This window comes from Drosophila ficusphila, unplaced genomic scaffold (genome assembly GCF_018152265.1).
Source record: "Drosophila ficusphila isolate 14025-0441.05 unplaced genomic scaffold, ASM1815226v1 contig_414, whole genome shotgun sequence".
In the NCBI taxonomy this organism is placed as follows: Eukaryota; Metazoa; Arthropoda; class Insecta; order Diptera; family Drosophilidae; genus Drosophila; species Drosophila ficusphila.
In genome coordinates this window covers 6,393,498-6,412,927 of record NW_025064328.1, presented here as the reverse complement: position 1 = coordinate 6,412,927, position 19,430 = coordinate 6,393,498, and the positions used below count along the sequence as shown (strand labels likewise).

Here is a 19,430-nt window from a genome sequence, read left to right as displayed (position 1 = left end):
ATCAGTCGGTCCACACAGCAGCCACCTCATCATCGGATACGATGCCGTGTCCTTTGGCAATGCTAATGTCCTGCACATAAGCGTTATTATGTGGACGTCTCTCTCTCTCTCTGACTCTGCTTTTCCCATTCCTGAATCTCCATCGAAAGAGCTCCAGTTTCGCATGCAGTAATCTAACCATCATCAGGAGACCCATCCTCGTGTCCAGTGCAACATATTGACCAGCACTTGTTTGCTTTTTTATTATTGCTTTTGCCCTTCCCCCCTCCCCCCGTCCCCCTCTTCCTGAATCCTTCCAATCTTCGGCTGCCGGTCTACCCATCTGTGGATAAATTTATGCACATTATTTGTCCTGCTTGGCATGTCGCGTTGATTTTTGCGCAATCCTTTTGCACATTTCCAAATGCCATTTGTATGCAAACTAACTGCGCTGTATGCCTCCATGGTCATCGTGCCATCATGCCAACCTCATCCCCATCCTCATCCGCATCCTCATTCCAGTCTTCATCGTGATTATGATTTTGGACTTCAGCTGCCAAAGCAAGACATCAAAATGCAGCGGGGAAAAAGGGAGAGAGTTCCCGGGAAATTGGCCAGAAGGGATGGAGGATAGCGGGTGGAAATTGTGGATTTATGGCAATTCAGGATTTATCTCTATGTCGCAATCGGTGCTCTTGTGCCGTGGATGGGCCCCAACGAGAATTTGAGTCGGCAATGCGACATTTTTCAATATTAATTCTCTCTGTGTAACAAGTACTTGTGTCTACGTTCTCTTTCATATTATTTTTTTATTGGAAAATATTTGTAAACCAATTAGCCATTTTAAAGCAAGAATGGTTAGCCAATAGTGCATTTCGATTAATTGTAAATAAATTGCATATAGAATCCTTTGTGTACGAATGTATATGAAGCAATAAACACAAATATTTTACAAGGTAAATTAACTTACATAAAAAATATAGACAAAAAAGTGTAAATGTATATAGACACAATAATTGGAAACGCTTTATCGCTCCAATTATAATAAATGTTATTGCCTTCAATACAGACTAGTTTAAATTACATTTTTTGGTTAACAGCCAATATAAGTTTGATTTAGTGGGAATTTTTCTGTTTTTTGATCATTTATTTTTTGCTTTGAACGTTATTCACCTGCATTCATCTTTGTGTTCGGAGAAAATCTTAAAGCTGTGACAGATGCACAGTTTCCCAGCTCGCTGCAAGTATCTTTTTTGACGCATATTTTTAATGCGAATAATAACTGCCGACTGCCTTTGTGTGTTTGGCAAAAAGGGAAATTTGCATATTTGATTAATTTGTTTGGCATTTTGAGACCACTTTATATTCATGAATTTGCAAATTAGACGGCGTTAGGAGCGCCCGGCATAAATGTATTTTCGCATCGTTAAAAAAGTTCGAAAAGGAAAGGCGGGGCTGTCAAACCGTATTGGTAGTATGTCTGCCTTGGGCATTGGAAAAATATAAATTTGGGGGAAAAGTGTGACTGACTTTCGGGCGATAAATGAAGCGAAACTTTCTCGATAATTGCTGGTAATTCCCGTGTGGCTGGGAAACAAGTTTCCACCATTTTCTTCTACCGAACTTGCCGTCTCTGTCTGTCAAATGTGCAACAGCTGCGGGCAAAGTTAAACAAATAATAAAGTTTTTAATTATAAGCAATGGCAGGCAGGGCGGAAAGTTTATTTTCTTGATCGTATCGAAGACTTTTCCAGGACTTTTCCTCACCCTTCGGCAACTTTGCCTTCCATGTGTGTGCGGAAAATGGAAGTCAATGAAATTAGTGCCAGCAGCACAAACTCATATACGAACCGGAAGTGTTAGTCCTGTGACATTTGCATGACTCCTTGCCACGCCCCCCCGCTCCTTCACCCACGCCCCCTTTCTCTACCGACATCCCGCAGCGAAGTATGCAATAAAAAGTTGGCCAGAAACTTATTGGTTTGCCTGAAATAATCAAGAAGCGGAAACTCAAACAATTTGCGGTGCGACTGAAAGTGCAGCTCAAGGTTTATCCGAAGATTCCCCCCTTTTCGCCATTGGTCATTGACTTTGGGGCTTTCCGATGTGCGTGAGTGGAAAAGTTTCTGGCCCCTCAAACAATGTTGCGCATTTTCAGGTACGGTTTTCATCAAAGTAGTGGAAAGAAGGGAAAAGTTCGAGGATGGCTGAGTAGCAGTCCTCTGACAAGGTGGAAATTTTTTATTAACAACACTTAACATTTATTGTTGGCGAGTTGCTCCACTAAAATACTATAAAGTAATTAAGAACAAGATAGAAAACATTTTAGCAAGCCATTGGAAACTTAAAAAAATTTGACAAGAACAAGGGTCTAAATTTCGACCATTGGAAAATGAATAATTTTGAATGCAGTTGTATCAATGATGCGATTACAAACGTTTGGAAACGGACTAAAATTGTAAGTATATAGTTACTATGCTGAAAACCATTAAAAAAGGAAAAAATCTGACATGAATAGGGGCTAAAATTTCTGGCTTAAAATTACGAAAATGGGATGGAAATATTTTATTTACAACACTAAACAATTATTGTTTACGCGTTTCTCCACTGAACTACTATAATAGTAATGAAGAAAATTAAATGCATTTTTGTGTTGTATCTAAAATTATTTCTGTTCCTCCTCATTTTCCTTTGGTTCGACAATGTTTTCTATCCACTTATCCCAGGCCACCTTCCACTTTTCCATAGCCTTCGCCTTGCCCTCGTCCTTCAGGGCGCTGTATCGAATGGAGTTCTTGGCGGTTCGCTTGAGGAACTTCAGATCGGCGTTCATGGGTGCGATGCCCAGGAAGGCCATGTAAATATCGTGGGAGAGAGGAGCTGCTCGCCAGAAAGCCGGATTCCCGGAGCAGATCACCATGGGCACATTCTCAGCAATGAGTGTTGCTGCCGGATGACTCCGGTAGTCGGAGCCCAGTTGGAGCACCTGGTTGGAGACGGGACACACTTCCAATGCGATGTTGAGGTACTTGGCCAGTCGCATGAGGACCGGATGCTTGGTGATCGTGTATCCGTGGCTGATCCTCTTGGTTCCCAGCACAATGGCATCGAGCAGGTTCTGGTCCACGTGGGATCCGTACCAGTTGGTCTGGCCCGCGTGGAAGTAGAAGTTGATGTTGTCCGGCAGCTTGAGCAGCTCCTCGGCGAACTTGCTCAGCGGATGGCCCTTATCCTCCTGGCCAACCAGATCGAAGCCAATCACAAAGCCGGGGAATTCTTTCTGAAAGAATGTATATCATATGATACCATTAAAGTGTTCATCTTAATGCATGATTGCATTACCAATGGTTTAACTATTAAAACTCACATTAAGTTCAGTGCACTCCTTGACATATTGACCCACCGCCTCCGGTTGCACATGACGAATTGGAGCGTAAATCAGCTTGGAGTCAATGAATCCTGGGTTCTCCTGCTTGAATCGCCTCAGGGTGTCCTTGTATATTTGCACCGTTTCCCGTTTGGGCAGCCGACTGCCGTCCAGACAGTAGAGCTCCGGTACCACCGATCGCACCTCCAGGTACTGCACTCCATCCGCGTAGAACTCCTTCAATCCGTTGTAGAAGTAGTCGCCCCAAAGGGGAGCGTACCGTAGCAGACCGTCGACCAGATCGAAGATGCCCATCATGTGGCGCCACGCATGCGCACTTGTAGCAAAGCTAGCCAAAGGATACATGCTGAGTCGCACCCTTAGATACTTCCTGAGGTTATCCTCGCCCCTCAGCTCGCGAAGCTTCTCCATAGGCTGCCACTCGCCTCCCTCGTGTTGGATGTCCTTGGGTCGCTCCTTGGCGAATCGGAACTCCACCACATGGCAGCCCTCGTGGGTGGTGCACGCCCACAGATTCTCGCGGTAGGTCATCTCGATCACCGCTTTGGAGCTGCACATGGAGGTGTCGTGCACCTTGAGCGCTGCTCCCTTGGGCATTTTGGTCAGGAGTTGGAACAGGGGCGACTCCTTCACGGTGTCGAGAACCTGGAAGATGTGGTGACCCGGCGCGAACTTCGTGGGATCCAGGATGCCCTTCTCGTACTCCTGCTTCTTCTCGTGCATGATCAGCTCGTTGGCCGCTCGCTCGGCCAAGGTCAGCTGAATGTCGTTGCCCACGCCGGAATACCGCTCGAAGGAGTTGACGATCTCGCGCAGGATTCGATAATCCTCGGGAGTGCTTCTGCGCAAATTCATGGAGGGTCCCAGGAACTCAAGCAGGGTCATCACATCTGGGTGGTGGTGCAGAAAGTGGGCGGCCATGGGCGTGGCAGCAAGGCGCCATCTTCGACCCAAAAGGACCGCCATCTGCTGCGCAATTTTGTATATTTAGTCAAGAACTGAAATTTTTGTACATTTTTGGAATTTGGAAAGACAGGAATATCAATACCATCAATAGTGTATATTGAACATATAGCTGAGTTTGCAAAGTATCCTCCATAATCATTCATCATGTAATATTTTTAACCATTTTTGACTTTCCATTGCCCAACTGACATTTAAATGATTGAGTTATAAAAGTAAATAAAACAAAAGAGAAGTTTACATGGTCAAGTGAATTCTGAAGTTGGAGTGGTAATAGAGTTCTCTTAAGCTACTTATTTAATTAAACCACTTTATTTGAGAGACAAAAGAAATGTGTCTTGACAACCGAATACTTACTGATCCTTTCAGGCAATTTACGAGGAGTTCCTTTGAAGGAGCTTACGATTTGCATTCCAGACGCTGTTTGCATCATCCCCTTGTCAATCGGGTCTGAACCCCAACGATTACAAGATGCCCAAAGGCCAACATACACACTCACACACACACACAACCGAACCCTTACACACACACATATACATTAACAGTGAGGCAAAGATTTATCTAACAAACTAAATGGAGGAAAACTGAACTCTGCGCCTCACTTGGTTACAGAATATATACAACATTCTGCTTAAGTGTTTTTTCAGCAGCATTACTTTGCTCTCTCTCACACACACACACACATATATATACTCACATGTAACTGTGGGACACGTCCTTTTAGTATCCCTATGTGTGTGTGTATGTGTGTGGGGGAAGTGCAGTGAGCCCAGAATTTCCCGACTTGCCCTCGGGCCCATGAAACTTTTCAAGTGTTAACGAGTTTTGTTGCACACATGTGTCGATTGCATACGTAGTGCACTTAACTCGCAAACTTGAACGACATTTAAGCATTTTCCCCAATTGTTGTTGTTGTTGCTGTTATAGCTCATGTTGTTGTTGTTGTTGCTGTTTTTGTTGTATCTGTCGCTTAGCAACAACAACTACAAAGAGTTGGCGAAAACGAAAAGAGTTCGGCAAGTGGCAAACTGATATGCCTGTTGTTGTTTGCCGGAGAAGGAAATTTGATTTTGTGCAAAAACAATTTGCATCTTAATTGTGTGCCACATGCCAAAGTTGGGAAAATCTGAAAAAGCAGCTGACAAGCGCTGGGAAAAGTGAGGAGTGAAAACTGATAACCAATACTCACAGTATTGGTTGCAAATTTCTCTTTAATTACTGTTGATCACTTTCGGTTCACAGAATAAACAGAAAATAATTTGTATTTTGACTTTGGCAAACTACCAGAATGATTTCGAGTTTATTGTATTGGCGTTCATTAAAATTCAAAACGTACACGCTTGTTGGTCTAAGTTTTTTGAAATTTGTATCTGCTTGACAAGAGAAACCAGAAATTATTCGGTTAATTAAAAAATGTAAAATATGTATGCAATATTTATGCTGCACTTTTCTGTTTTTTTCGTTGGGAAAATACCATTTAGATATTCTTTAGTGGAAAGTAAAGTACAAAATTCTGCCAAATATCACATTATAATTAACTGCCGAGAAGGAATCCCATTATAGCACTGTCCATTATGTACCAGATATTAGCAAAGAATTTCTGAAGTGTTGGGCGCTCATTTTGCAGGGATTCATTCCTTCTATTTCCCATTCACCCGCAGCGTTTTGGCAATTCAAATCGAGCTGCTCTACTCAGCCACAGCCGAAAATATGTTCATTTTCTACATCTGCAGCCCATTTTCAGCTGCCATTGTCTGACAGGACCACGCCCACCGCCCACTGCCCAACACCCACCGCCCTCGAAAAACACTCATACGCCCCGTAGGAGGCGTCGTCGTAACATCTCTTTTTCCATCTTTTCCTTCTGCGTGTGCGTTTTTCTTTTTCTTTTTCGTTTTTTTTTCTGCAGTTACAAATTATGCTCATATAAATTTTTATAAAACATTTCTGCCGTTGCCATTTTATTTTATGTTTCTTTTTGTTACAACTGCGTCTCACACCCACACCAACACCACGCACACACACACATACAGTGGCTGGGAAAAGTAGGCAACGAACGCCTTTTCAGTTCAGTTCCTTTCAGCTTGCCCAGTTTTTCCGTTGGGTTGTCTGCTGCAAAAATGAAGAGCAATTCACACTTGAAAAGTTCCAACATGCGTTTTTAAGTTGCCCCAAACAACTATTATCTGGATCCCTCCGCCATTGCCACTGGAGTGTGCTTTCTATTTTTTTTTTTTTTTTTGGGCCATCTGAACCTCTGAATATTAAGCAAAATGTGTGGGAATATGACGCAGTTCTCGGGACCATAAAAAAGGGTTCGGTGCTCCGCTGGCCTGTTTATTTGCCTAAGCTGACTAATTTAATATGCATAAATGCCGGCACATGTTTCATAAATGGCATTTTAAAGCGGCGCCCTGACCGAAAATGGCTTCATTATCCGAACCCAACTTCGAACTAATGGTTCTAGGACCAACCGAACAATTTAATGTATTGCTAGTTATAAAGTTTATGCTTTGAATTTTTAGAATTGTTCACATGAAAAAAGATGAATTGATGTTGCTTTAATAGGAGATTGCAGTATATTAAGTGCTAAAAAAACTACAGCTCTTCAGTGCTTAAAAAAAATCATTTCAATTCAATTTTCTATAAAAACTCATATTTATTTGGTTAGACATGAATGCTACTGCAAATACAAAAATTAAAGGAATTTGTGCTTTAAAAGTATTCTCAATTTGTGATAAAAAGTTTTTGCTGCACAAATATTTTCCGAATACATACTGATTGTATGTGAGTTGTACATGTGTGCAACAACTTCCGGTTTGTGCAACCGGGGACAAATGTACTTCCGCTTGTTCAGTAGTTGCATAAAAACTGTTGCATGCTTTTGTGCGCAGCCAGAGATTTGCCAACAATGAACTCGAAATTAAATGTCATAATTAAACTGGCAGCCGCCACGGCGAAATGGCGAGATGGGAAAATGGAAAAATGAGAGAGAGAGAGATAGGGTAGAAAGAGTGGGCAGTCGGAAAATTGTCAAAACGCTGGCGATAAGCCGCAGTCGTGACAGTTAGACGCCGACCAGACAACAGATGCTTAAACTCTTTGCCACAATGTGTGCATTACCCGTTCCGGGAATCGAGTTGCCGAGTTGCCACCAGTGGACGTGGAGTGCTGGAGTCCAGGAGTCCACTCCTGAGACAATGGCCCCCCGGAGATCCCATCATCAGGACTTAGCTGCCAGCTTGCGGCTGTCATTTTTATCTCGGCCCCATTGTCACTCGCACAATGGAGCCAGAAATTTGTGCCTTCATTATCATTTCGACTACTGCGAACTCCTGTTCCTCCTGAACAGGACTTGTGTCCCTCAAAATTGATTTGTCTTCTCCTCCGGCACGTAATCCCCCCACTCAACCACTCAGCCATTCACCCACTCACCCACTCGCTGAGGGGCAATTTACATTTTGTCGCGTTTGAATTGCGCGGCACGTTGTTGCCTATTTGAATTATGTCAATAGAATTGCGCCTTCAATAAATGTCAATGGGCGAGGCGATTGATGAAAGACGCCACAAAGTAGGCAACAGTTTTTATTTATTTTCTTTTTTTTTTTTTTTTTTTTTTTTTTCGATATTTATTATTGTCGCCGGAATCGTTCAGGACCATCTGAGCATAACCGGGCGTTTAGAAGATGGGGTAGGTGTGGTACATATGGGATATGGACCTGGGCTATGGTATATACAAATATTTACAACTATTTACAATAATTTACAATTATTTACATATCTTTACAAAAATTAGTGTACAACACGGGAAGACAAATCGCTGGGGTGAAATCTCTTTAAACGCCTAAGAGTTTGCGGGTCGGCCAGCCTGCCTGCCAGTGGATTTGGGTGGCTCGTTAGCCTATCCGAGTAACGCCGGCTGCGTTGGTTTAGGAGGTCGCCCACAGGAACAAGGCGTAGATCGTTTTGGATGGCCTGGTTTGTCACATACCAGGGGAGTCCCGATGCCCGTCGAGCAGCACGTGCCTGCACTACCCTCAGTCTGTTTAGCTGGTGCTTGGATGCGGTGCCCCATACCTCGATAGCGTACGTCCATGTTGGCGTAAGGATTGCCTTGATGGTAAGATTTTTTACATTTGTTATATGTAATTTTATATTTACGAAAGACAATTTATTCATGTCTGCGAAATGATTGAAGTACAGGGAAAATAAAATTACGAATTTACTGACAGGCAGCAGCTATTTTGAGATCTGGATGGATATTTTCTGTGTTTCTCTTTTTAATGTAAGCATCTTGTTTATAAATTTTAAGGTGCAGTAAAACCTATGTGGAATAGCTTGTGAAACCTTAAAAACCAAACAATCTGCACATGAAATCACGTTATTGGAAAACAGAAAAACATTTTTTGTGCCAGCAGGAACAGAAAAAGTCCTGCAGATGTAGACAAAACAAAGAACATGGAAAGCTTATTGCTTGCAGTGTTTCTGTTTTGCACATAAGCAAACCCAGAAACTAAAGCTACACAAAGCCATTGGGGAAAACAACGAAGCCAGGGAGTACTATATAGATTGATCAGGAGTCTGTGGAAGCAAAGGTAACAGAAATCATAGAGTGCCATGTAAGTGCACATCCATAAGCTGCAATATGCAAACCACTTTTACGTTTGATTTGTTTTCTCTTTCGATTTTCGCCCAAGGAAAAAGGATTTCTGCGCTCGATGAATTTACAAGGTAATTTATACAGAATTTAAAGCTTTATTTTCGTAGTTTTCAAGGTGTTCGAGGGATCGGGTTAAATGACTTCATCTCTGACCGTCAAAATCCCCGCTCGACATTTAGCGCATCGCCCTCATTGCCAGCTTAACGTTTAATGGCGCACTTTGACTGCCAAATGGCGGCGGGTAACCAGAGCTCCGAGTTCGCGACAACATGTTTACAACGCTGGAGTAATAAAACGAAATTATAAAATAATATTAACAATCCGGCAGCAACATTTAGAGCCGGACACGGAGCCAACAAAGTGTGTAAAGTGTAGCCATCTGAGGGAAACTCAAAAAAAAGAGGGAAACAAAAACGGAATGGAATGGCGAACCCGTGGCGTTTTACATTTATGGTTATGTGGGTGCAACTACACGTGTGTATGCACTTTATATATACGTATGCCCAGCTTATGGGCTAAACTGCAGCAAATGGGTGGAAAGGGGGGAGGGGGAAGGCGGAGAGGGGAGGAGGGTGAGTATTGCACACTGGTTGCACTAAGAGTGCACGTGTAATTAAGGTCAGCTTCGTCGTCGTCCAGCTAATTGGCCGAGCTGTAAAGCAAAGGGGCTTGCAACTTTGTTGGTCATAACTAAATTTGTTTGTTTGCCCTGCCTTGGGGTCCGAACTAACCCCCTCCCCCTCACTTTTCCCCCATTTTTCCTGGCATTCTGGTACTCCGGTATCCCGTGCTCTAACCACAAAAAGCTTTTAATCCAGCCAGCAACTGGACAGGCAAAGTCGTAAAGCCTTATCATAATCTCCCTGACTAGGGACACATAAAGCCTATTCGACTGGGCAGAAAAAAAGGCAGGAGCTGCGGATAATCGTCTATATCCTGGAATAACAAGGAAAAATAGCCAATTTGAAAAAGGTTGCTAAGGGGAAATAAATAAAAATCGAAGTGGAATAAGCGTTTTTCAAGGGTTACTTTAATTTTGGGTTCGAGTCTTGAAATTAAATAATATAAAATACTATTCATTTTGTATAATATTTAACCTTCTCATAGGATACTTTGCATTCCATTTCGTAAACTTTCACCCACATTTTGAGCTCAACTCTCGGTGACATATATCTCACTTTACTTTCCCCAACACAAGAGTAAATTCCCTCACACAAATAAAGCAAACAAACATGGTGTCTATTACTCACGAAAAGCCACAAGACCACACACGAAAAAAGGGCAGGAAGAACTTTTATAATAAAATTATTTGTTTGGGCACAGAAATAGACAACTTTTCAGCCATACATTTCATTTGTGCGAAATGTCGCTCAAGGGCATACTTTTGGCCAAAACAGCAGCCGGGACAGGAATGTTTGGCAAGTTCTCAGCTTTGTTTCTGGAAGCTTGAAGTCCTTGGACTTTTGGTCCTTTCAGGATCGCTTTTTGTCAATGAAAGGGGCTCCACAATTAAACACTCGCTGGCAGACTAAACATTTGCATTTAAATAAAAATGCATTGGACTTTGTTGGCGCTTTTTATTAGCCATCGCTCCAGTTGGGCTCCTTTGGCCCCCAGGATTCCCCTGCTTGTCTGTTTGGCTGCCTGGCGCCAAAGTGACTTTCAATGTAAACGTCAGAGCTTTGTGCTGTTGACATTTTGCGCCGCCAGACGACAACGTCACAACATCCACATCCAACATCCTCCACGACGCAGACGACGGCAACAATTTGCGATAAACATCTCAGCGGCATGCAAATCCCTTTTACGAATTGCACAGGAGGGCTCTTCAGCTCTAAAGGGCTTGGTGGGTGGAGTGGGAAAATAGGAAAATATGGGGAAAAAGGTCCTTGCTGCCAGCCAAGAATTAACCATCAAGCATTCCTAAAAATCACTAGCAATGCTATATTTTATCCGGCTTAAATTCGTGGATTCAGGAAAATCATAGCATATCACACATTCAAACTAATTTTAAATTTATTAATCTTAAAGGGTATTTTATAATTTATTTATAGTATGCATTTAATGGTTTTGGTTTGCTATTTATTTCACAATTAGTTTCCAGTTAATATATTACCGACTAATTATCAAGCTTTATTTGAACACAAGTACTTAGTAAATAGTTGAATGGTGTATAAATACTTCATTAAGTTAAAAGAGAGGTGTGTTGCGCTTGTAGTGATGTAGGATCGTCATTATATATTTGAAACCAAAAACAAAGTGTGAGTGTGTGCAAGCTACTTGTTCCGCCTGTAGATTTGTGGATAAATCTCAATCCGAGTCCAACGAACGAACTGCATTCATGCCTGGAAGTGTTGCTCTAGTGGTTCATGCTGCAACTATTGGTTCATGCTGCACTAGAGGATTACGATTTGTTCTTGCGACGCCAGTAGGCCCACACGTCGCACAGGTTGACCTTCTTCTCGCACTCGCACCACGGGATGGGGTCGAGCAGGCCCACCTGGATGCACTCCGAGAAGCTGGGGTACTGCGTCCGGCGCTTCTTGCAGCAGGAGGGGATCCGTCCGACGTCGCAGGAGGGTGGCCTCCTGCCAGGCGGACACCCGGGGGCGGAGATCTTGCAGCAGGGCCACTCCCCGATGCGCGGCACCTCGATCAGCTTCTCGGGCTTCAGGCGAAAGTTGACGGGATTCATGTCCTCGTCGCGGCAGATCACCTCGGTGGCGTGAATGCAGCCGAACTTGCGCCTCGGCCGGTTGGGGTAGCACTTCTTGGCCTGGACAGCCGCCTTCGGGATGGGGTAGCACTCGCACCAGGTCCGCTGATACTCGCGCGTCGCCTTGTCGCTCGGTGTGTAGTGATCGAGGTCCGTCGGCAGCTCCATTTCGCCGCAGGGATCGTCGATGCACTCGGCCAGGGGCAGCTTGAGGCGCGGCTGGTTGCAGCGATTCTCGGAGCGACGGAGCGCCATGTAGCACGGCGTCATTGCCATCTTCTTGATCTCGAGACGCCGCCGCCGCTGCGCCAGCTTCTTTGCCGTGTTGTAAGCCCGCTGCGCCGTCATCGCACCCATTTTGTGCTGCAGCAGCAGCGACGATGACTGCTGCAGTTGCTGGAGCAACACTCCCATCCTAATCGAATTTACTGCGAATTTTGGAAAGGAAACGGAAGCCGAAATGGTAGCCCGGACTTGACAAGGCAGAGGTGTTACACGTGTTTCCCAGTCGAACTCTGGGTACTGAATGAGCCTCCAAGCGAGTGGAAGTGCCGACAACTGATGGACTTTCTTTCAAAGGCCTACTTTGTTATGGAAATCAACTAAGGCCTTCTATGATTCGAAGAGAGGTTACTCGATTTCAAACAACGTAACTAAACTCTTTGTTAAATACGTATATAGCATTTTTTTGATAAGGTAACTCCACCAAATCAATTAAATATGTAGGAAATTAGTTCCTTAAATCCAATAAGTTCTCTCTAGCAAGTTAATTCCATTCTAAAATACTGCCCCTTAGATCCTATATTAGTTGTTTCCCATTTGTAAATAGCCCTTGCTGAATCCTATTTATGCAACACATAGTTTTTATAACTGATACTATTTTTTATATTTCACCAAAAACTGTATAAACTGTCAATTGAAATGATATTTATTTCAGCCAGAAACTGTTGTTCGAAAACGAGGGCTGTCGCCTCCCAGTCCCAATCCGAATCCAAACCAATCCTCCATCATCTAGCACTCGTCACGCGGCTTGGTGGGCTCGCAGGGCAGTCGCCGGTCGAGGAGGGCGTATCGGTAGACCAGGCACATGGGCGGCACCTCCAGGCAGCGGCACTCGATGGGCCTGCCCTTGCCCAGATCCTCGTGGTCGCACTCGGAGAAGGCGGGATACTGGCAGGGCCTGCGGCGACACCGCGAGTTGCGAGGGGCCAACTTGCAGTTGGTCTTTACGTTGGCGGGCTTGCAGTCGCACAGGGAGAACTTGGGGCAGGGACCTTGCTTGGCCTCCTGCTTGCAGGGCATCGGATTGATCGTCTTGCAGGGCTTCATCTTGGCTGCGGCACCGCACTTGTTGCTGATCACGCGGTAGGTGCGCTCCGGGGGAACCTTCTTGCAGCAGCGCTTCTGCTTGCGGAAGAAGCACTCCACCCAGTACTTCTCGTACTCGCGGTCCAAATACTTGCCCGGTGTGTAGTGGGTGTCGTCCAGGCGCACGGCCAGATCGCAGGGATCCTGGCAGTGGGGCTCCGGCTTGTACGGGATGTCGCACCGTCCATAAACACCCAGGTACTTGGGATGCTGGACGGCCAACTCCGGGTCCGTCTTGCAGGGATTCACCTGGCGGTAGAATGGCGGCACCTGCTCCTTAACCGGAAGACATTCCGCTTTCAAGGCATTTGTCGGTCGGTACTTTTCGCACTTCTTGGCCGCCTCCTTTTTCTCATTGCAAGTGGTCCGGTGACGACGGCTCGCAAAGAAAAGGGAGCCCAAATCGCCGGCTTTCGCCAGGCCCTTGACTTCGTTTAGGATCTGTGGCCGCAGGCCAGTCGCGTTTTTTGCCAAAAACATTGCCGGACGGAGAAAGTTTGGATGGGATAGTTTGGGAGAAGCGAAATTTGGGTCGTTCCCGGCGAACGATGAACTCTAAACTGAGCTCTGGGTTGGCAGGCAATCACAAGATGGATGGAAATCCAAGCCAAGGCCGCCTTGATGGGATACATTTCCCATTTGCACTTCAGTGGTTGCTTTACTCCACTCCGGGAAATTGGTTAAAAGTTTTCAGTGGTGTCGCAAATTGAACTCTTAACGGTTCACGGCCCAAATGGGTTTTTCCTGTTTGTTATGGAGTTAATTGCGAATGCATTCGATGCCGCCGAATATTGCCTTGATTTGACGGCAAACAATAAAGGAAAAAAATCGCGAATCGAGATCGCAACCTTCACTTTGCGAATTTTCAACCCAGCTTGTTTGCAAGTTAAAAGCAAACAGAGCGCAGCCATTCGGACGACAAAGCCTGGGTAAAAAAAAAAAAAAAACAGTAAGCCGCCTCCCCGCTAAAAAACAACAGAAATCCACTAGAATAAGTATACGCCGCGTTGTTCGCCGGGCAGTTTTCGCTTTTGCGCCGATATTTTCATTGGAGTCACTGCCGACTACCGACTGCCGACCGAGAGTGGCCATGCATGAGGGCCCCCCATAAAATTGGGTCAATTGCTGTTAACAATTTGGCAGCGCAATCTTTTGGCCGTTTCGATTTCAAGGCGCTCACTCTCAGTGAGCGAGAGCCCAAAAAAAAAAGGAATGGGAAAACAACACGGCCTATAAAAAACGAGCACGTACGGAAAAACCTTTTGGGCGGGGTGGTAAAAGAAAAAGGAAAACATTTTCGCTGGCCGTGGAAAATAGCCGCTGCAATCGCAGCTGACCCACGGGAAAATCCGCTGCGGGGGAAAACTCAAGTGGATGGCGGAAAGTTGAACCAAGTGGCTCACCATCCGCTATTCGCTAATTAATTAGTGCATTTGTTTGTTATTCATTTTGGGAAAGGGGATGGCTTAGTTCTTAAAGCTTCGCCCGAGCAGCTGGCCATCACTTTCCATTTAATCAACTGGGGAGAAGCCAGTCGACCCCAATAGCTCATCTTTTGTTGGCTTTGAGTGACTGCCAATGAAGTTACTGCCCTTAAAGCCGAAATGCACTCTAGTTCCCCCGATTCGGGGGAGTATAGTATCTCTCCCCGATTCGGCAAACGCAAACGCAGACGCAGACTGAGGAATGATTTCATTTACTTGCAATCAATGAAATTGCACTGATGCAATTTTGTTTTGGCCCCAAAATAAACAGGCAAGCGAAGCGAGTGGATTCGAAGGGGGATTGGAGCAGAGGGGATTCCTCAGACGAGAGATGGAGATGGCAAAATGTAACAGTTGCAGCAGGGAATCCTTTTTCGAAGGGGTCACCAACTCGGGCTGTCACGCTCTAGGAAGCTTTGGAAACTCGGATGCCTGGCAGTCATGGCAGCATTTGGTAGCCAGGAGCAGCTAATGTCTGGCCACAGTCCCCGAATCCCTCGATTCGCCGCAGTTTCTCATATCGCAGCCAGGCACGTAGTCAGTCAGCCACTGTGGATGTGGATGTGGATTCGGATTGGATGTGGATGTGGATTGGGTTCGAGACGCAGGGAGATTTGTGAACGATGTCAGCAGCACACTGCGTCACTGTCGAAAAAAATGGGTACGAATCGTAGGAGTAGGTGAGTGTTTGAGTGTGTTTGTCCCCCAAGGAGCTCATCCCGAACAGTATCCCTTTTTCTTTCCAGTTTGCCCATCCGACCACCGACTTCGGATGAGGAGCAACCCAACTCCGCGCAGAGTAGAAGTCAAACTAGATTGAGGTCTCGATCTGTGTCGGAGCCCCTGGTCCAAGCTTCTTCTGTCTGCGAGAATGAGGAAAGGACGTGGCCACCACAGGTGGCCGATGTGACAGTCGGCCCTGGATTCCCGGATTCGACTTACTCGACGCCCTCCTACAGTCGGTCCTATTGCTCAACGGGAGACCTGTCCTCCGGCCACGAAAACTCCAAAGACCCGCCTTTTCCCCTCATTCTTGTGGGTGCACCAAAGGAAACTGAGACTCCGGAGCAAGCGAAGATGGATCAAGGAACTTCTACTCCAATCGAGCCAATATCTGAAGTGCCTTTTGTGGAACCCACTTTGGCCAAACGACTCACGCTTGGCAAAAAATCAATTTCAGCTCCTGAAGAAGAATCCTCCATAAGTTCCTCTGATGTTCCGTCCAGCTTCCACAAGTCCACAATTTCAACGGTCCCGGCGTTGAAGTTCTCCTCCCTGAACGAAATCCAGTCATACTTGAGTGTTCGGGAATCGAAGTTGATTCAAAGCTACACTGAAACGTCGGAACTCTACGACAAGGAGGAGCCACTCATCACCAAGACGCAAAAGTTCTATAAAAAGAGTAAGTAGGGTAGCTAATTCGGAGAATCAAAGGAGTTCTAAATACCAAACAAGTCTAAGACGTTGTTATTTATTTTTATTTATTTCTTGTTTCTAACACATTCCATTGATATGATACAGGAGCCCCCTTGGTGCCACGATACGATTCGGACGACTCGTACGCCATCAACAAGGAGGTCCTTCAGCAGGACAACAGATCTATGAACAGTGTGGCATTCAACATGACAGCCGAGTCGGATAGCCCTGGATCCTTCAGCGATTTCGATGCGGAGAGGCGGAAGGACAGCGATCTGTGGGCTGAAACGACCACCTCCATGGAGTCCATCGATTTGGCTCGTGGAAGACGACTGGGTTCCGGTATGGTTTTTGTAAGTGAGTGGTTAGCATTCGCAGAGATGGAGAGCCACTTGATAAGTTAAATGGCCTGCAGATTTATATGGTTATTCCACCGGACGGCGGTTACGGTTGGCTGATCATGGTCTTCTCCTTTCTCGCCCAACTGATCATCGATGGCCTGATCTTCACCATTGGCAATTTGCTGCCGTTCATAGCCGAGGATCTCGGTGAACCGATGACTTCCGTGCTGTTTGTGGCCAGTGTGCAGATCGGTTGCTATTTCCTCAGTGGCATGTTTGCCGCCGGGCTGATAAATCGCTTTGGTTTTCGGGCAGTGGCCATCGCTGGTGTTCTGGCCTCCGCCGTGGCCATAGTGATTGCCAGTTTCAGCGTGAGCTTGATCATGCTGATCTGCTTCTACAGCGTCATCGGTAGGTGGTTGAGTAGATAATGGATGAATAACAATCCCAGTTCGCGCAGGTGGCGTCACACTGAGCATGATCTGGGCGAGTTCCCAGCTGATCGTGGGCTACTACTTCGAGCGCTATCGCCCGATGGCCAATGGGTTCTCCTGCAGCGGCGGTGGAGCCGGGATCGTTCTCTTCACGTTCCTCAACAGCTGGCTGGTGCCCATCATCGGCTGGAGGAACATGCTCCGAACGCAGGCGGGATTTGTCCTTCTAATTGCTCTCCTCGCCTTGGGCTTCGTGGAGGTGGCTCCCACCCAAGTGGGCTTGTACCACCACGCGGAAGCTGTGGAGTCCAGCTCGGATGAGTACTACGGGAACTTCTATGTCCACGACTATATCCGGCTCTCCAACCAGACGAACACCAATCAAAGTGCCATTAGCACCTACGAACCGAGTCAGAAGAAAAGTAGATGCGGCAATCTTTGCTCCTGCTGCAGGAGTCGCTGTGGCAAGAAGAAGACGGAGACGAAACACGAGGAGGAGCAAAATCTGCTCATCCGACCGGCTCCCATGGAACGGGAGGATCTTTTCTACACAGGTCCTGCGGAGTACGACAGACCACGCAGCAAGGAGCGACTCGAGGGCAAGGAGTTCCACCTGATGGGTACCGATAAAAATGTAAGGGGTATGCCTATATAAATATATCTCTTCGAAATATTTAGAATTTCTTTTGCAGACCCAGCAGGTTAACTACGGCATAGAAAGGATTCATGCGGACGATGAGGATGCAACTCGCTCTAAAAATCAGAGATGGAAGGCCCCACCTAAAAAGCCGGTGCCGAAATGGAGGCAAAGCCGATTCGTGACCACCTTGGTCAAGCTTTTCGACTATCATCTGCTGAAGAATTTCGAATTCCAGATCCTGGTCACCTCCGCCTTTCTCTATCCGATGGGCTTCAACATCCCCTTCATTTACTCGGGGGCAAGGGCCGAGATTCCCAAAAAAGTATGCCAGGATGATTGGTCCCGTCATCGGAATTACAAACCTATTGTTCAGGAATCTCCTGGGGTTTCTGGCCTTTAAACGACGCACTTGGCCAAGTGGACTTTATGGCTACGGTCTTATTTTCGGCGGAGGCGCTGTATTTGTAAGTGCCTTTTTTGGTCAGGATTTGATATGGTTTCAAATGTTCTATGGAGCTTCCTTTGCCGTCGCATCAGGTGGGTTACACACTTACTTACCTTTCAGAGATATTTATTTATAAAAATATAATCTTTTATCTTTTTCAGCGGTTTACTCCACCATGCGAGGACTTATTTATGTGAAATATCTGGGTCTTTCGAAGCTAACCAATGCCTTTGGAATTTCTTCCTTGGCCATGGGAATGGGTGTCTTTCTGGGCACCTCGATTGCCGGAGAACTAGTGGGCTCAACAAGAAACTATACACCCGCCTTCGGTTTTGCCGGAGTTTGCCTGATGTCCTCCGGTTTATTGGTGCTACTGCTGCCCGCTTTTATAAAATTGCGCAACCGGCGAGCCCATTGAGAATCTGATAGTTGGAATTGCAATATTTATTGGTTGTCCATCTTCGAAATCAAGATTTATTTTACAAAATGGGTTACGCTCTTTTTGTTAGTCATTTGATACATACACAAGAGTTATTGACTACATTACTGGTTATGTTTTTTGGTTGAACTCGTGTACCAAATTCTGAATAAATGCTTTTATATTACATTTTTGGTTCGGAAGGGAATTTTCTATGAAGGGTAAGTACAATTGAATTGTTTCTCAGAATTTAAGATTAAACCTCATAAAACTCTTTTACGAATGTAAATTGAATTTCACTTTTAAACTCATGCGATTGAATATAAACACGACTGTCAAACTGCATTTCAAAGTTTTAGACGCGGAGGCTCTAAAACTGTGCCCTTTCAATGTAATTTAATTTCGGGTTTTTCTTTTGGGGGTTGACTTTTATTGCAATCCATTTAAAGTTATTAGTTAGCTTAGTTTACATCTAATATTAGCTTAGTTGCTGAACAACACACTCTGGCTCCACGCTTATAGGTTCGAGTGTGTTGTGTTTGGTTTTTCATTTGGTTTTGTTTCCATTTTCCTTGTTTGGGTATGCAAATGTTCACGCTTCTTGTTTACTTTGATTTGCTTTCTAAACTTTGTACGTCTACTGTTCAATGTTTTTTTTTGTTTCAGTTTTAATATTTTATGATGATTTTTTTACATATTATTTAGAGCTAAAGCAACAAAAGGTCAAATCTAAACCAAAGTGAACGCATAAACATAAAAACTTTTAGAAAGACATCCGCCAGACGGATGGCTGCAATCCTTTTTGTCCTCTGTCTAAATCCTTTTTGTGTTTTAAATATTGTCAGTAGTCTTCCCCATCGTCGCCTCCAATTTATTCCACAATCCATTGATGTCTCTGCATTTGCCGGCTGCTTTAAAACCAATTTCGTATGATAATCTAAGTTTAAATTAAAATCTCATTGCGGGATGATCCACACTCCTCATGGCCTTGCTGGTCTTTCTTGTTCACACAGAAAAAGCAATTCTTACGCCTTAAATTAAAATTATATTTATATCGCCTGTGCCTCCTCCAAATGGCTCGTTCATGTGTCGGAATCGGACCTGCAATTGTAATGTGAAATAAATATGTATTTTATTTGTATACATTTTTTTGCCAGAAAAAAAATGCTGCCGTAATT

The 19,430-nt window shown here is 45.0% G+C and overlaps 5 protein-coding genes across 5 annotated transcripts in view; 1 reads left to right on the top strand and 4 right to left on the bottom strand.

The window, feature by feature from the left end:
* Positions 1-2,529: 2,529 nt before the first annotated feature.
* Positions 2,530-4,465, bottom strand: LOC108086773 (adenosine deaminase 2). Its single transcript, XM_017183819.2, has 2 exons — positions 3,347-4,465; positions 2,530-3,259 (listed from the first exon to the last, which is right to left on the bottom strand). The coding sequence occupies exons 1-2, from the start codon at positions 4,331-4,333 to the stop codon at positions 2,645-2,647; spliced, it is 1,602 nt and encodes a 533-aa protein (XP_017039308.1). The 5' UTR covers positions 4,334-4,465; the 3' UTR covers positions 2,530-2,644.
* Positions 4,466-11,102: 6,637 nt separating this feature from the next.
* Positions 11,103-12,239, bottom strand: LOC108086776. Its single transcript, XM_017183821.2, has one exon. It carries the CDS (start codon positions 12,118-12,120, stop codon positions 11,395-11,397), a length of 726 nt encoding a protein of 241 aa, XP_017039310.1. The 5' UTR covers positions 12,121-12,239; the 3' UTR covers positions 11,103-11,394.
* Positions 12,240-12,567: 328 nt separating this feature from the next.
* LOC108086639 lies at positions 12,568-13,639 on the bottom strand. The gene has a single exon (XM_017183616.2). It carries the CDS (start codon positions 13,552-13,554, stop codon positions 12,718-12,720), a length of 837 nt encoding a protein of 278 aa, XP_017039105.1. The 5' UTR covers positions 13,555-13,639; the 3' UTR covers positions 12,568-12,717.
* Positions 13,640-15,149: 1,510 nt separating this feature from the next.
* Positions 15,150-19,354, top strand: LOC108086692. The gene is given in 8 exon segments (XM_017183689.2): positions 15,150-15,238; positions 15,305-15,960; positions 16,080-16,327; positions 16,390-16,726; positions 16,776-17,383; positions 17,442-17,702; positions 17,704-17,926; positions 17,996-19,354. Coding segments are annotated over 8 exon segments (2,613 nt in total). The 5' UTR covers positions 15,150-15,215; the 3' UTR covers positions 18,253-19,354.
* LOC108086694 overlaps positions 18,660-19,430 on the bottom strand; it is a 43,876-nt gene continuing 43,105 nt past the window's right edge. Inside the window, exon 6 of the mRNA XM_017183692.1 lies at positions 18,660-19,353. Within this exon, the coding sequence (XP_017039181.1) occupies positions 19,335-19,353 (19 nt within the window). The 3' untranslated portion in view covers positions 18,660-19,334. The remainder of the gene's footprint in view (positions 19,354-19,430) is intronic.

Excerpts from the sequence above, each read along its gene's own strand:
- LOC108086776 (XM_017183821.2), bottom strand. The coding sequence starts at position 12,120 with ATGGGAGTGTTGCTCCAGCAACTGCAGCAGTCATCGTCGCTGCTGCTG.
- LOC108086639 (XM_017183616.2), bottom strand. The coding sequence starts at position 13,554 with ATGTTTTTGGCAAAAAACGCGACTGGCCTGCGGCCACAGATCCTAAAC.
- LOC108086773 (XM_017183819.2), bottom strand. The coding sequence starts at position 4,333 with ATGGCGGTCCTTTTGGGTCGAAGATGGCGCCTTGCTGCCACGCCCATG. Across the intron at positions 3,260-3,346 it reads AGGAGTGCACTGAACTTAAT|AAAGAATTCCCCGGCTTTGT; the intron begins GTGAGTTTTAAT and ends ACATTCTTTCAG.